The sequence below is a fragment of the Zeugodacus cucurbitae genome, chromosome 3 (genome assembly GCF_028554725.1).
Source record: "Zeugodacus cucurbitae isolate PBARC_wt_2022May chromosome 3, idZeuCucr1.2, whole genome shotgun sequence".
In the NCBI taxonomy this organism is placed as follows: domain Eukaryota; kingdom Metazoa; phylum Arthropoda; class Insecta; order Diptera; family Tephritidae; genus Zeugodacus; species Zeugodacus cucurbitae.
The window spans coordinates 54,119,479-54,137,539 of NC_071668.1; the positions used below are offsets into that span (position 1 = coordinate 54,119,479).

At 32.7% G+C, this 18,061-nt stretch overlaps 1 protein-coding gene across 3 annotated transcripts in view; it reads left to right on the top strand.

Moving 5' to 3' along the window:
- Positions 1–18,061, top strand: part of LOC105212558 (zinc finger protein Elbow) — a 90,173-nt gene that overhangs the window by 50,865 nt on the left and 21,247 nt on the right. The window contains exon 3 of one of the 3 annotated variants that reach the window (XM_054226506.1): positions 6,384–6,415. The exons of the other annotated variants lie outside the window; for them this stretch is intronic. Within the exon in view, the coding sequence (XP_054082481.1) occupies positions 6,410–6,415 (6 nt within the window). The 5' untranslated portion in view covers positions 6,384–6,409. The remainder of the gene's footprint in view (positions 1–6,383; positions 6,416–18,061) is intronic. 3 annotated transcript variants of the gene reach the window in all.

Sequence of the window (18,061 nt, forward strand, 5' to 3'; positions counted from 1 at the left end):
AAAGTTAATGCAAATGTGCAATTGCAGCAATAAAATTACATTCGTTTACGCATTCATTTGTCGCCACCGCGTGTTGTTGTTGGTTGAGTGTAATAACAACAACAAAGGCAACAATACCAAAGACCAAATGGAGAAAAAATGGTATAATCATGTCAACAAGCTCAGCGTGAAATGCAACAATTTATTTACTTCACAACGCTTTTGCCATTTGCATTATTTCGCACAAGACAAAGTGGCAACTTCCGCTGCTGCTGTGTCAAGTTGTCGCGGAAGGAATGGTGGGAATTCGCGTTCGCGCAACAGCATTGCATTCCGATGGGTGAGAGAAAGTTGTCGACGCAAATTTATCGTGTCGCTTTCAATTTGCAATGCCTGTGTGTGTGTATTTTGACAGCTTTAAACGTCAAAGGAGGCGAGCGCCTGCAATTATTTTGAAATGTTTACAGGTTGTACTGACACTTTGCGGAAATGCACAATAGTAAACATTAATTTATGAATACCATAATAAGAGATTTAGTTTTCCACTGCGTTCACGGATCTTAGCAGAGATATATAATATATAGAGCTGAACGAAATGTGTTAGGTTAGATTATATTAGCTTAAAAGGCAGATCTATGCATATGCAGAAAATTTCACTTGGACTGTCCTTTGTGGTACCAAAAATCTTCTAATGAATCAGAAAGACACTCTTCGCTAGATTCGCCGAAGGTTTGTCTACCAAAGCTGCTGGGCATTAGAGAAGGAAATGGTTAGATGATGCCACACCGCTTTCCTTCAAGCAGATTTGGCAGTCTCACCGCATGTGTACCTATCGGACTGTATCCAGTAAGTAAAACTTTAATAGCGTCCAGATGGATCTTGGTAAGAGAAAGCTGCTCGAAGGACCATTTCCGTTCCATTGCGGACAAAAAGGATCTCGGTTTTTTTTTAACGAAATATAACAACGAGATAATATTATGGTTCAACGCCTTTTTACTATTTAAGGTTATCGTTTTTAATAAAAACGGGCCCTGAATGGCTCAAAAGTTTTGCTGGAAATCCAATCGTTAAAATCATTTTTATTTCATTCATTCTCATAAATTATTTGGAATATGGTACACTCGATATCATCTTTCAGTATCCGGTTCATTGACTTATATCTTTTGTAAACCCTAGAAAAAATATTAAATATAATTATCTTCAAGCTCTTTTCTAGTATTTTATTGGGAGCTTATAGAAGAGAACTTCTTGTTTTGAAAAAAGACCAATACTTGTCGTTCCAAAAATGTATTTTTGTATAGAACGGAATTTGGGTGGCAGGTGGCAGACTATACATATCTATATGGCAGACTATACATATATGTACTTTATAGTCTCATTTTCAGAAACTGGGTATGTGTAATGAAGCATTAGCTGCGACTACCCAGATAAATTGTCTTTTCTTGGTGTTTACTGATGAGCACACTGAGTTTACTAGTGACTTAAGTGCGTCCGCTTGGGATTAGAAATACTTTCGACCTCCGAATTCAACCAAGCAACCAATTACTAATCATAGCAATAGTATAACCAGCCGTATTTTAATACCAAACATATGAACTAAACGAACGTTTTCTCGTATTCACTGCAACGAACTTTACCCTACACTTTCATGACCACATTTTACTAGAAGTGGAGTGTTTATTTCACAACTTTTATGTTGAGATCGTCGAAACTTCAACTCCAAATAAAGCGGGAGTGATCTAGAAACATTTCGTGAATATCACTTAATAATTAATTATTGAGAAAATGGAAGCTTTTTAAAAACCCACCTTCGTAGAAAAATGAAACTTCGTATCAAAGTTTTGATTTACCGATTATACCTTGGTAGATATTAGAAACTACGAACCAGCAAACACTATGATGACCTCTGAACTTCCTTTGAAAGCTCCGCTAAAAGCTTTATGCTGACTCCTAGTAAATGAACTCATCAAATAATACACTTTCATATCTAAAATTGAGCAACAACCTATTGATTACTTCATTCACAGCTTCAAAAATATACATGAAAGCTCTCTAAAACAGCCTCCACAAAACCATTAACTTACTAAAGCGCCATATATTTAACACTCATCTATCGAGTATCATTAAAGCTGCAATAACCACTTAACTATAATGGAAGCCATTAGAGCCACAACGCGGTCGATTTAAATGATTTAACCGCGCCGCGCCAATTGAATTGATTTTAAGCGCAAAAACGCTTAAATGCCGCTCAATGCCTTCGAGCTTTTACGCCTTAACACCATTTGAGCAGTTGACTGTTGCTACAATTTGCATGCGTTGTACATATTATAAGTGCATTCATAAATTAATATATCTACATGGCAAAACCGTTAAACACATGCAAATTTAAGCTAACAAAAACACAAACATACACACACGCACACCTGTTTATATGCAAACTAGTTGGTTGGTTGGCTACCACAAATTGTCTATCTGCCTGCCAATTGTTGATGAATACAAATAAAAAATTGTTATATTAATTTGCTTATCGTGTCGCCAACGCTGCGTTCCAGCTGAATTCAGCTGACGTGCTCACTTATTTATACACAAATATAATGCGTTCGTGTGCATGTTGTGATTTGAAAATCAATTTGAAAATTAAATTGAAATTAGCATGCAAAATTGGTTTGGCTGGCTGGGGAATACACATTAGAGTCGTTATACAAAAGTAATTGGTTGTTGTTGTTGTTGGACACATCAATGGTCCGACACTTTATTAGTGGAAATGTTCGCATTTATTAAGTCGCGTTGTGACAGCTTTAATAAACACAACAAAAGCAATGAAAAATGACTTTTTAGCAATAATTAGCTGATCGGTCAATTTGTCAGTTCGATTGCATGCATGAAGTGGTATTGATATTTTCATATTGTGACTAAAATCAGCGAGGAAATGCATTAAGGTGGTGTTAAATGTTGGTGACTAAAAATTGTAAGAGTGTAATAGCCTTTTCGCACAGCCGAATTAATTTAATACATTATGAATATAATTGAGAAACCCGGCTTTTCGCTTCGCACTGCCGGCTGCTCGATTAACTCTCAGATGTTATAATTTTTTGGTTTTGCTGTTCATTATAAGTTGGTAAATTTCAACAGCGAATTGCTATTTTATCAATAAACACAGCCAAATTTACAGCGTAGACAACAACCATTTTCAACTCGATTTGTATTCGATTAAAAATTAATGTAGAAAATAAGATTTGTCTTTTGTATGATAAATTGATCTGAATCCGCGTTTAACCGAGCAAAAGCTGGTTAATTGATCAATTCATTCTTGTGCCAAAAGGCTAAAGATATAAAGATATATAAAATTAATGACGAAATATCTGTATAAACTATTTCAAATCAACAAACGAAAGAGAGTAGCGAATCGAACACATTATACCAGTTGTCCATTTTGAAAGTAATTAAGATTAGCCTATAAGTAAGATATCCGCTTACTCTCTTGCCTCAAATTAAACTCGCCTTGATTTGCTTTTGTTAAGAAAAATATTATTCTAAAGATAGCGAGCAGAGAATCATGAAATCAATATATTTTTTATTTTTTATTGAAGTCCTTCCTATAAAGAAAAGGAGGACCAAAATTTTAAGTCAAGTGAACCCTGCCATCACTTTGCACCATTTCTATCGGTATAGTTAAGTCGAAATTCAAAAAATAACGTGAATAGTGGGAAAAAGGGGGGAGACAGAATGAAGCTGACCGAAAGAGTGTTGGCCAAGTTCCACAAGAGTAACGTAGTCAAGTGAATTAGAACTTTACTATGATTTCTGAAATTAATTTCAGCTCCGGATATCTGGCAACATTATAAAGTAAAATTGTCTTATTTTGAGATCAGAAAATCAGTGCAATATCCATAAAACGACTTTGCATGTTCCAGAAGTGATCGTTTGAGCTGTCGACTATGATCAAGAAAAAGGTCTTTACCGTAGAATTGTCATGTTCCACTTTTGAAAGAATTTTTGAGGTTATGTAGGTCGACACGAGGTAACATTGACTAATCCTCCAGATCTCCAGATTTGAACACCACTGACTTCCTTCTTTGTTTCTTGTTGAACTTATTTTCTGTGGTATTCATCACTATGCCGACCGAGCTGATCGATAAAGAAAGCAACTCAGCAGAAATACCCAAAGAAAACGCTAAAAACTTGATTGATATTTTATAAGAAAAATATTCCAGATAATTTGCAAATATTATTTTCCTTTAAAGTTATTCAATACCGGCATATATAGATGATGGCTCACCTTGTATTTTATATGGGCTCTAAACCATATAAATTTATAGAGTTCTTAGATATTATTATTAAAATTACCTCTAGCAATAAACCGATAAAGTAAATCAGTTAACTCTATCTTTTCTAAGCATTTAAACCAACGGATCACTATTGATGCTCATAATCGGTCTACTTTGGCCACACACATTTGTCGTTAATCGGATTTACTGTTGGGCTTAATCCGTTACTCATATGCAAATAGCGTGTATTTATGTCAAGTAAATAAATATGCGCACGTTTATTTGTTAGTCGACCACAAAACGTTTTAGCTGCTCGCCGCAATTGTTGCGCTAACAGCTAATTAAAAAGTCAATATGCACAAATATTTAATGTTTCCATTTGAGTGACAATTTCAATAGGCCACGTAAATACGTAAATACTACGTGAATAAGCGACACTCCAGCTAACCAGCTAAAATGTTGCGTCGCGCATTGGAAATTTCAAAAGTGAGGTGCGCCGATTTAACACAAATTTATGATGGCAATAATGGCATTTGGATGAAATTAGCACCTAAATTGTTGTCCACTTCGCTGTATGTAAATAAATATGTTAATGTGTATTTTGTTGTGTTTGTATGGGCTCCGCATGTGTTATTGTATATTTAATTGCTTCATTAACATTCATTTTTACATTTCTATTGAATTTTATAATTTAATAATTTTCATTTGGTTAAAAAGTGTGAATTAATTTGTCACAACTTTTCCTAGTATACGCTCAGTGACGCATGTGACTAAGTCATTATGAGTTCGAATTATGTTCATACTGGAAGCTAGTTCCATTAAGTTAGATATAAGAGAAGTTTTTGAGGCTTCACAAATTAAAATAATCTTCTATCTTTGAAATATTGTGAAAGCGGATTGATCAGTAAGAGTCGAAAAGAACTTGTAAAGTTATATGTTGGTGGATTGATGAAATGTTTTATGACTAAATATCTGTTCTCCATCCAGATATTCCGTATATCCAAAAGTATATTATATTAATATAGCAGAGATAAATCAAGTACATATGGGTTTCTACTCTGAGAAATTTCAGCCGTTCAGTTCAGTTTCTATGGACTGTCTCACTCTTCTCTTTGGCTTATTGGCATGCCACAGCATGAATTTCTCTAACTTTAAACGATCGTTTAAGATTATTAATATGTCGATGCTATGGATCAGGGCATCAGATATTTGTAAACATTTCTCTATATACAAGGAATATTTCTAAAATATATATATATTTGGCCTAGGAACAGCTTTAAGCGATTATAGCCGAATCCACCAGAGCGCGCCACTCATTGATCTGTTTTGCTGTTTGTCGCCAATTGGAAATACCAATAGAAACCAGGTCACTTTTTACCTGGTCCTTCCAACGGAGTGGATGTAGTCCTATTTCGCGGCTTCCTACAGCGGGTACTGCATCGAACACTTTCAGAGCTGGAGTGTTTTCATCCATTCGTACAACATCACCTGACCAGCGTAGTCGCGGTCTTTTTATTCGCTGAACTATGTCAATGTCGTTGTATAAATCGTACAGCTCATCATTCCATCGCCTACGGTATTCGCCGTTGCCAATGTTTAGAGGACCATAAATCTTGCGCAAAACCTTTCACTCGAAAACCCCAAGGGTCGTCTCATCGGTTGTTGTCATCGTCCACGCTTCAGCGGCATAAATCAGGACGCGGTGTGATGGGGTCATGAGTAGAAGTTCACGCAAGTAAGGAATGTTTCTGATTGTCATTCACTTTGGAGTGGCCAGGAGCGATTCTTTTGCATCTCACTCAAGCAGTTCACGACTTCCGGTTTTAGACCAAATATCCCCTGGGTAGCTAACAGATATCCGTTTGGAGGCGAGCTAAAGTGCGAAGGCGTAGCCCGCTTCTGCGGTTGTGCGAAGGCTTGGGACCCATCACATAAAACAAAACCTCCCCAATTAGAGACCAAGATTTCTCAAATACCTTTCGAAATATCAGTTGTCTCAATTCAGGTGTCTGTCATGCAACCTCTTTAGTTCTTCAAAGTCTAAATTAATATGTAATTCTTAATACGCTATGATTTATACAACTATAAAACATTATAATAAAATCTAAATAATCTAAAATTTTATACTCTTTCCAGGTGAGTCTTGTTCAAATACAACTTAAATGTTGGTATGTATGTAAGTTATGTTTGATTAAAAGTTGTTATGATGCCTCAAATTAAATATTTAACAACGAAAAATATGTAAAATAATATTATTATTCGTAAAGATTAAACTTTCCTCAGAAATAGTAACGTGTAATTTTAAGTTGACTCGCTTTTTTGACAACTGCAGAGACATAACTTCCCAAAAATACTGCACGGTACATTGACTCATTTTAATGATAGTAATTTACAGCAAAACTACCTGTCAGTCAGCACTGACAAGATAGCGTTTTTTCCCTACAAATTATATATGCTTGTACCTAGACAACATTTGTAATCATTTGCTGCAACATTTGTCACCGCATAAATTATGACTTCTATAAATCAGTAATAACAGCATACAGTAACCAGTCAACTTCATGTTAAATGACTACTACATAAGGCAGTGAGTGGACATGCGACACGCTTTACAAGGAGAAAAGCCCACGTGAAATGGTAGTTGAACTGGTAATGACCCAGTTGGAATTTGTGAAGAGGAGGAACGGATGTTGGGAAAGAGTGGTATTAGTAGTATAGTATTTGATTGTTGTGGTTTAAATGAATAATACGAGTATAATGAAACAAAATATTTAATTATATTTGTGTTAAAATATATTATTAATATTTTTTAAAAGAACAATGTTAATGGAATGCTAAAAAACTTAAGTAAATCAAGTTGAAACGTTATTTCTCGGCAGTCTTCCTATTAGTATTTGTTAAATTAATATTTAGATATTTCATTTGAAGTATAATAATTTCCTACACGTCCATATCGTACCACCCATCATACTTGTATTTGTAGTAATTTTACACAATTTTGTTGACATTTTGCTACCGCCGCATGCAAAGTTGCAGCTGTCAAAATTTTGAGGTTGATTAATGTGCCACGTTTTGTCTGGGTGACAACAGACAGCAGTAAGATATAATAGACAGCAACAACTACAGTGGAAAATTAAGGCGGCAACACTTACATGCACCTACGTGTATCTACATATTAGATATATATGTACATGCAAGTTTATATTTATGTAAATGAATATAGAAAGTCATTTATGTATAAGGTGTATATTAGTTTCTTAGGCTTTATAAAATGTTCAACTCGTCTGATTGGTTTGACAGAAGTTCGTTTGAAATATTGTCACTTATCCATAAGCAGCTAAAGCTAAGTGACTAAAATGTCATAATGAAAGTATTACTCATGCAAATGCCAGGAACATCGTAGACACGACACAAAAGTATTTATAATTAATAAGTTGTGTCTTTTCAATTTGCATGAGATTTTTAGAGAGAGAGAGAGGAGAAGCGGAGAGATTGTGAAATAAATATTAAATTTTGAATTAAATAATTCATTTTGAAGTTGAAATAAAATAAAATAAAATAAAATAAAATAAAATAAAATAAAATAAAATAAAATAAAATAAAATAAAATAAAATAAAATAAAATAAAATAAAATAAAATAAAATAAAATAAAATAAAATAAAATAAAATAAAATAAAATAAAATGAAATGAAATGAAATGAAATGAAATGAAATGAAATGAAATGAAATGAAATGAAATGAAATGAAATGAAATGAAATGAAATGAAATGAAATGAAATGAAATGAAATGAAATGAAATGAAATGAAATGAAATGAAATGAAATGAAATGAAATAAAATGAAATGAAATGAAATGAAATGAAATAAAATGAAATGAAATGAAATGAAATGAAATAAAGTAACGATTTAACTATTTTGGTCATCCAGCTACATTTTACGTTCACTTTATTTTGCTTAGATATTAAGCGATGTATACGATATAAATACCTCCGGAAAACTCGTATATGAGGTGTATTGGGGCTAGAGGAACTGTTGTCCAGATTTTGCCCATGTTTTTGCACAGAGGCACACTATTAAAGGGTACACATCTCCTTTGAATTTCTTTAAAATATCTGAGAGATTCACCAATATTTTCAACAAAAAAATTAGCCGCAAACTTTGATCTTTGGGGCCTTGAAGAGTCCGATTTCGGTGAATTTTGTACGGGCTATGTCATGCTAGAAATTCAGTATTTTTGCAAAGTTTTGTGCCGACATCTTCACTCAAAATAGTTCTTCACTATGAATTTTACATTAAAATGTGTAACAAAAAAATATGTTTCTTTGGAACTTGAGGGCACGAACGAATGAAGCAGTTATTTCGAACTCTCTAAGGAACACAATTGTCAGAGAGTACCACAACATACATATGTATGTTCAAGAATTGCTTATGCCGCCTGCTGTTGATTTACGAAAAAAATTTCTTTGAGATTGTGCTGTCTAGAAAACAGTCAACAAAAGCGACTATCTTATGTTCGAATGAAGCTTTTATACTTCAAATTTGGACTCTTCTCATAGTATTCCTAAATCTAGAAACAATAGGGTTACTTACATATTTATAACTTAGAAACGACTGAACCGTTTTTGGTTATGTTAGATTTGCCGAATTGGTCTTCACTTGGAATAATGTAATATAGGAAGTGATCTAAATTTGTCTAGAATTATACAGTAAACACTATAGAAATTAAAGAACAATAAAAGTATCAAATAGATTGGTCTCTTCTTTCATTGCAAATATAAAATTGGTTATCTGTAATGGTATAATAAATTTAATAATTTCCTGCAATAGCAAGTAGAAACCACCTTGCAGTACCTGTCAGTTGCTGGTAATAGCATATATAGTGAAACTGACAGATGTACAAGTGGTTAACAGTTATTTAAACTAGTTGCCTTTCATTGCTGTCATTGCCATACAGTTTATATATTTAATTTACATTTAAATACAAATGTGTGTGCAAATTGCAATTGTGGCGATAAAATTTTAACACTAATTAAAAGTGACGTGCCACTTGAGGTAAAAATAAGTTTTAAAAGGAATTATGTATAAAAGAGCTAAAGAGCGCATATTAGTAGAGCGTTGGGGTTAATTGACACGCTACAGTTGCTTAGACAAAGCGTTCTACTAAATATATGCTAAATACATACACAGAGATGACAGAAGTCTTTGTTCAGCATATAATTTATGCGCTTAATAAAACACTAATTATACTCAAAGCTGTAAGCTGGCATATCTGCATGTATACATATACATATATGTATATACATATCATAAGTAACGGTGGTTTAGTAATATACGACAGCAACTCTCAATCGTCTAATCAAGGAAACGCCATGACATTTTTATGTGGCTTGTGCAATTTTGACAGACGCGGCAGACAGCTGGCATGTCATGTCAATTTGTCCCTCGAACACAGAGCTGCGTAGGTTTTTTTGCATATGTACACATACACAAATGTGCTTTATGCATACATATATATGTTGGTATCTACTCGCATAAAAGACCGAGCATGCGACCTAACGAGTAATTACGTCAAAACGAGTGTTTCTGACAGCTTGAGTAATGACAAAAATTCTGCAGAAAAAACAAGTTAACGAATTAACAACTCATGTATGTATGTATTACTGGAAAACATATGTACAAATAAATGTTTTTGTTTTCACAAAAAAAAAAAACAACAAAAAACAGTGTTGTGAAATGTGTATAATTTGACAACTTTTGCGCTGGCGTAACAACGAAGCGCGTCAATATCAATCAAAAGTAATTATGCATGTTCAATATTGTATGCAATCAATTAAATAATTTCCAGAAAAAAAGAAGCCAACACTTTTTTGACAGACACAGAAAAATTAAGAATTAAATACATGTTTGTATATTTCTGTACATCCACGAAGTGCTCACCCACAACGAATTGCGTTCAACGGCTGTCAGCGCAGAAATTGCCACATTTTTCAATTTGAAAAACATATCAAATTTATTATTTACCGCACAATTGCTGCTTTGTTGTTTGTACAAATTTCAAACATTAATTTCCTTTTGTTTTGTTTTTGTTTTCCTCACCTTGTCAAAGTGCGCTCGCTCACCTTAACTAAATACAAATGTACATTTGCGCAACTTCAAAGCACACGATTTCCACGCGCTGTCAAAATGGCGCCAACACCATTAAATTGCTTTATTTTAGCGCACATGAAATATAATACAAACAGAAGCATGCAAAACACTTGCAAACACAACACAACTTCTACAATTCTACATGTTCTCGTATACATATGTGTCTACTTCTTTGTATTTCTTCTGAATGTGACTTAGTAGCGCAGCCACCCGCTAGACAAATCGCAACACACACAATACCCCGGTGAATCGAACACAAAGCGGCGTGAAGTACAAAAGCAATATACAAGTTGTCAGCGAATTCTTTTGAATTGTCAATCAACCTTAAATGAATTGACAAGGAGACAATGTGTTTGCAACTCGCTTGATATGAAGTCTAGCACCTACAAGCAATTGGTACATTTACATGCGAGAGCACAATCTCAAAGTTACATGTTAACTGCAAAAACGGCATAAGTGGAAAATGTTAAGAAAAATAAAAAACTGTTTGTATTGTGTAATAATCATAAAATTAGAGTTACCCTGAGCTTTTTGAAAAGAAAATGATTTAAAATTATTGGACGAAAATTAAACAAATTATTTTGATGACTATTTACTGAAATTTATATTTGGAAACAAAAATCATAGGGACAAGATCACAGATGCCAATATCAAATATCCAAAAATAAAAATAAAACTTATTTTTTTTCGATGATCTAACTTTGACTCTTCATAAGCCAAATTTTAGAACACCCTTAAATTAGTAGAAAAATGTAGATTGAATCCATATTTTGGATTGTTTAGTAACTATTTATTGTAATTAGCAAAAATTATTTAAAAAAAAGGTTTTTTTCGAACTTCGAAACCAAATACAGTGGAACTTCCATAACTCGAACTTCTATAGGTCGAAGGTCGCTATAAACTGAACTTTTGAATTGGCAATAGCGTTTAGAAATCAAATATCATACAAATTTCCTTCCACAACTCGAACTTCTGTAACTCGAAGTTCTCCATAACTCGAACTCTTGAAATGGCAATAGAAGTAAAATTTCATACAAAATTCATTCCATAAATTGAACTTTTCGACCACAGGATAATAAAAAATTTAAAAGTTTACTACCGAGGCAGTATTTTAAAAAAGTTTCTCTATATCGAATGGAGGCTAAAAAAAATATGATATTATACTTATGGATTACATAAATCGTATAACAAAGGCATGGAATTTAGACTTCAAGAGCCAAACAATAGCAAACTTCAACAAACAAAATTACAGAATACATGTTTTAACGTATAAACATAAAACTTTATGCGAAGTAAATAAATAGAACTGAGTATAAATCTATATTTTATAGCTGTTTGAAAAAATTATGTTTTAATGAAAATTTCTATAACTCGAAGTTTTTTTGTGGGTTATGGTGATTCGAGTTAGAGAAGTTCCACTGTATTTCGATTTTTGAAGTTAACTTTGAAGATCAGAGAATGCCAATGATCACCATATAATTTTGGACTCAATTTAATACATACTCAATAGTCCAGTCCTTTACCTGTACCCGAAAAAAGGAAATTAAATAGTTTTGAAATACGATATTTTTTGTAATTATAGTTTCCTATGTAGTTCTCTATGGATCATTCAGTCAAATCTATAATACTAGTTATCAACTTTTTTAGTGTAAACAACAAGTTTTCTATGAGATGAAAATTGTCAGATTTCATTCAGAATACTGAGCTCTTTATACCATTTCAAGAAATTAGCAAATAAATTTCAAGTTGGATTATGAAATTGTTTATATACTTACCCGGTTAAGAAATTATTTTATAATTGCCAGAAGCGTTTTTGTCTATTTGGGTTTTAGACATGAAATTCTTAGTTGTAAACTGGTATATTACATACATATGTGTATGATATGATAAAATCATCGGAAGATAGGATTTGAAATATATCTCAGAGAAACCATAATATTTTCTATGAGGAAGTTTGGAGTTTTCAATTTCATATTAAATAAAGTCGATTTAATTAAAGAATAAACTACAATATTCTGATTCCTAATGTGAAGAGATCAGAATTAGAGATCTTTATTTTAAATCATTTCGAGATTGTAGTTATTTATAGGTGGAACCTTCTTGACCCTAAAAGGTCATTGATGATGTGATCTATCAAGCAAAGCGGCTCTATTATATTTAGAAACCGAATCGGAAAGCAATGAAAGCTTGACTGATTCTCAATCAAACAGCAAAAAAAATCATAAATAACATATCAGTAGGAATTGTTCAATTTCGCTGTACCTGTCAATTATTCATTTATAAACATTTTAATCCCATTATTATTATTTTTTTGTTTTTAAAAGCAATATAAAATCTCTATTGAATTCAACTTAGTTCTACTTTTTTCTATTTATGAAATATGATGTTTCAACCTGGCATGTATATTAAAATTATAACTTTTGGTCTTTTTTTTAGTATATGAGCGCCAAATATGTCTTTCAATAAAAATAGTATTTATTTTTACATTTTTTCGTAAACTAAAAGGTATACTTTTAGGAGACAATGATATCTCATCATTCATTATCGCCCACTACAATACACACCGGTTTCTCCAAAAAAGTATCAAACACATCAATCTTTTAATTGTTAGATAAACACCATTGTTTGTTGTATTATTTATTGTTTTGCTGTCAACAAAATAAATTGTGTTGGTAACAAAACATCATTTGACTAATCTACGCGTGATTGAAAGCAAAATGAGCAGCGATTATTCATTTACAACAATATTATACTTTCTATATGTGAAAAAATATAACAATAAATAGACATCTGCCTATAAATTATATATGTATTTTTTGTATATTTTTTGTATTTTTTGTATACATTTTTTTATATAAGGACAACCAACAACCCATCTGTAAAAACACACAATTTTTTGTTTATTGCATCAAGCAGCAAAACGCAATTTACCACTCAAACAGCTTGTCTGAAGGTCAGTCAGTTTGACAGCCGTCAACCTTGCTGTGTTGACATGTGTCATATGCGAAAGCAAATAAACTATTAAAATGCGCAATTTGGCTGCTGTTCACTTGCCAAATTAATAAAAACCAAAAGCAAATGCAACAAATTTTGACCGATGAACTCAAATATTACCACAACGAAAATTAAAAAAAAATCATATTTGAGCTAAGGTTGACAGTAATTACCGCAATATTCGCATGACAAACTGTAACGTAATGGCTGAAGCATAGAAATGTGTATGCATATTTTTATTTAAATGGCAATCGCTGATAGGAGAAATTTTAATGTTTATACTATTAACGAATTAGGTTTTTTAGCAATAATTGATAATACAGCTGTTTCAAAGGACTGATACACCAAATATTATTTATGACTGATGTTCTTGAAGTAACTTTCTTATAAATATTTTTAGGTTGCTATGTTTTACTTTCTGGTGATTTTACGGTATTTTATAATCGGAAATATTTTTTGAGTTAGTGTTTCTTCACAGAATTCGAAATATACTCCAAATTCATATAGGAACAATTCTCAGTAAAAAGTTACTCATACGCCATGCCCAATTGATACGTTTCGTACATGAAACATTATACTATAGATAAGATAATAGGTTATATTGGGAATCTATCAAGCGTTTAGCATCCAATATGAAAGGCAATTCAATTTGTGAAATTATAGATTTAGGCCGTTCTAGAGCCCTCCAGAACTACATTATTATAACCTATTAGTAATCTTTCTCAGGCTTTATTAAACATGATCACATATAAAACTCGAACTATCTGAAACAACATAAAAAATATATTCTAATAGACATACAACTACAAAAAAACTAAATTGTTATCAAAATAATGTTGCAATAATACAAATCTGGATTTAAAACAATTGGCGACTTGAAATAGTTCCCGAGTTTCCGATTTAAAAAAACAGGTTCGAGGGAAAAATTCTACCTCAGTGCCTCGAACGCTTCAATACTAGCGCGAATCGGAGATCGAAAACATTTTTTTAATATTCTACTGTATTATTAATGTTTCAAGGGCCCTAAAATGTACTTAAAAAAAATAGCCTAGACTGTCCGACCATTTAGATTAAATAATCAGCTCAATATCCACCTCCATATAAAATATACAAGATAATATAATAGACATGTGTATATTATCGTCTGTCAACACAACGGAAATGTAAAATTCTTGACACCACTTCGCTTTCATTTACCTGTTCCTTTCCTTTCAATATTTACAATTCACACCTTTCAAATATTTTTATTTCCAATTTGTTTCTTCAGACGTCAGCTAGGTGTCTGTTAACTGTGTGACATTTCCGCTGCTTCCTACACCATTGTTTTGTACGTTTGTTGTTGTTCCTTTTTGTTTGTTTGCACTCTCCGTTAACGTCTTGTGGCTATTGAAACCTCACTTCGCGCTGACTTGTGCAACCTTCATGCAGCTGGCCATTTACCTTGTTGCAGCAGCACTACAAACCGACTCGACGTCGCTCATCTCTGTCGCTACAGTGACCTTTCAATCACTCATTTGTATGTCAGCTCCCGCTGCTTTTTGGCTATTATGAATGCTTGTTCTTTTCGCCGTCTGTCAGTCTTACGGACGGTTTGCATTTTCTTTTCGATATTTTCATGATGCCATTTATCAATGTACGAATTTTTTCGCGGCAGTAATTCATTTTTTCAAAAGTCACATTTTTTCCACCAAATGTACACATACATACATACATTGTACTCAGTGTGGCAGACTACAACAACATTTGCACTTACTCATATAATAAGGCGAAGAAATATGTTTAGTAATTTCCACGCGCATGAAATACGAGCTGTGGCATAAAACACGCCAACAGAAAAAGGAAAATAATAAAGCTGTAGCAATATTTTGTTGCTAAAATTTACATCAACACTGTGCGCATTCGTATGTATGTGTTGGTATGTTTGTGTAGACTTAGTATACTCCTAGATGTGCGCGCCCCTTCACCACCCGCTCATCGATTTATTTCAGCGCGCTTTCGCAGCCATTTCATTTCATTTCATTCTTATTTTCATTTCCATTTTCATTTGTTGGCTGATTGATGTGATGTTTTTGCACTTTTCACTTGTCAGTTTGAGGTATGTCAGCGGCTGTGACGGCGCGCTTTTGTTATTCTTGTATGTATTTTAGACAGCATTTTGTTGTTGCCAAAAAGCAATGCGACACACACGCATACGTCATCGGTTATACGAAATTGATGTACTATATAGTACAATCGTATATCCATAAGTGTAGATTTATGTCTGCACTTATTGTTGTTGTTGTTGTACATGCATACGTTTGTGTGTTTGGTTTTGGTTGGCTTTGCGTTGATTTGTTGCTTTTAGCCTAGTGTTTTTGACATATTTCATTGAATATTTGTTTTTTCATGTTCGAATGTCATTTAGTTTGATATGTGGGCTCTCTTTTTTCAACAACAAGTAATAAAAGAAAAATATTGGTTTTTAGCCTTGTGATAGGTTTGAGTAATGGTTGTGCGCTAGTAGCAAAAAAAAAAAAACAAAAAGAGAGGAAAGTTAAAAATATGCTCGATAACTTTGACAATTATACATAACTAGAAAAAGTCCGTATGACTGTCATGCATGCATATGATTTTGTTTATATTGATCAACTTTTGTGATGTGATTTTGTATATAATGTGTACTTATATTGAATTAATGCAAATTAATTTACATATATGTATATATGTAGTAGAGTGATGACCAAGTTAAGAAAATCTTATTTTATAGAAAATATTCTTTAATATTATTTTTAATTAGTTACTTGATTAAAATCAAAATATTAACACCATATAAAATTCACAAGCCATTATAATATGTATTAATAGCAAGCATAAATTTTATAAGTATAGAATTCTATGAATTTTAGACAGCCTAAAAATGTAACAATAAAATGCTGAGAGTAAAATTTTAATAAGTAGTATACAAACTCAAGTCGATAATAAATTTTTACTGAATAGATTTCCAGTCATTTTGCATTTTCACAAACTATATATCAGTGACTGAGAATACTTCGTTGTCCATCTTTTGACTTACTATTTTTAAAAGAGTTTCAGTATGTTTAAGATCTGGTGCTTAATTCATAACTACAACTTAATCAAACACAATTTCATAACTTTCGTAGAGTATATTGAAACGTTTTCGTGCTTAAATACACTATCTAATGATATTTCATTTATTGCATGTATAATATTATTACGCTAATCTATCCATTAGGCGGTGCCCAGGGTAAAGCCTGCACTATGGGAAATATAACATAGAATCCTTCATTCTTCACTTTGATTAAATAATACTTACAACAACAGTAGAAATTGACTTAACTCGTAAAAGAATTTCAACAAAGCCTACAGAGTGGCGAAGCGAACGAACAACTGGTATAAATTAAATATACTGGTATAATAAGGTTATATAAGTTTATATTACTTTAAAGACATTCATATATGTAAACTCTTACATTAGATACAGCTGAGTAACCTGGTTTACGGGGTTTCAATTTTTTTTAAGATAGTGGATTTTGACTGTAAAGGGCGTTGAAGTAGACCAGTGAACAATAATAATTTGGCATAATATTCATTACGAATATATTTTTTAAGATTGTTGACTATATTATATGTATGTTATAAAATAAGCTTTCGTAATAATTTTTTAGTGGGTAGATCGTAAGAGAAATAATCCTGCGCTTAGCTCAAATAGTTGATATAACTTAGATTCAATTTTATATGTACCTTAAGCAGCAAACATAAAATTAAAATTCTCCTTGGAGGCTACTTGTAGATCAAATCAAAAATCGCTTTATTGTTTTTAAATTATTCTCCATTAAGATCTATGCACTTTTAAATATCTTTGAAAAAATTATCGAAGCACTTTTGTCACTATGATAGAGTTATCTCCAAAACATGCGTTCCGCAACCATCCGCCTCTTCAGGTGTCAAAAAAAGTTGACCTGTAAGTATATTTTTTGCGTACAGAAACAAAAAGAACCCACATTTCGGTGCCGAGTCAGGACTATGCGGTGTATTATTCGTCAAATCGATGTTTTGATGCTCAAAACTGCTGTTGTTCCAGTCGATGTGTAATAGCTCACATTGTCGCTGTGAAGGGTGATACGTCTTCTACGTTTTCCTGATTTCTTGAAAGACAACTGGCCGACCAATGCCAATGTCCAGTTTTTCCAAAAAAACAGGCACCCATTTGCTCGGAAGTGCTTCGAGCGTGAACAACTTTTGTTGGATTCGGGTCATCTTGAAACACCCATACAGACAGATTGCGGTTAACTTTCGGGCTCAAACGCGTAAATTCACCATTCATCACTGGTCAATATGTTGACATGTTTCGAAGCATCGCTATCGCATTGTTTAACATTTCTCTCGACCAATCCACACGAGCCTTTTTTGAGCGATTAACAAATCGTGTGGTATTCAACGAGAAACCATTGTTTTTACAATGAAATGTTCATGCAATATTGAATGTATGCTGATCTCACAAATGTCTATAATTGTCTCAATAGTTTCCGGAACAACAACTGATTTTTGACGACCTTTGTGTGACGACAGTTTGTATAGCTTAAGTTATACTTATGTATTTTGTTTTTTTACTTCACACACTTTCGAAATATTTTAATAAATTTTATTAATTTAATTTTCAAAGATTTACTCTT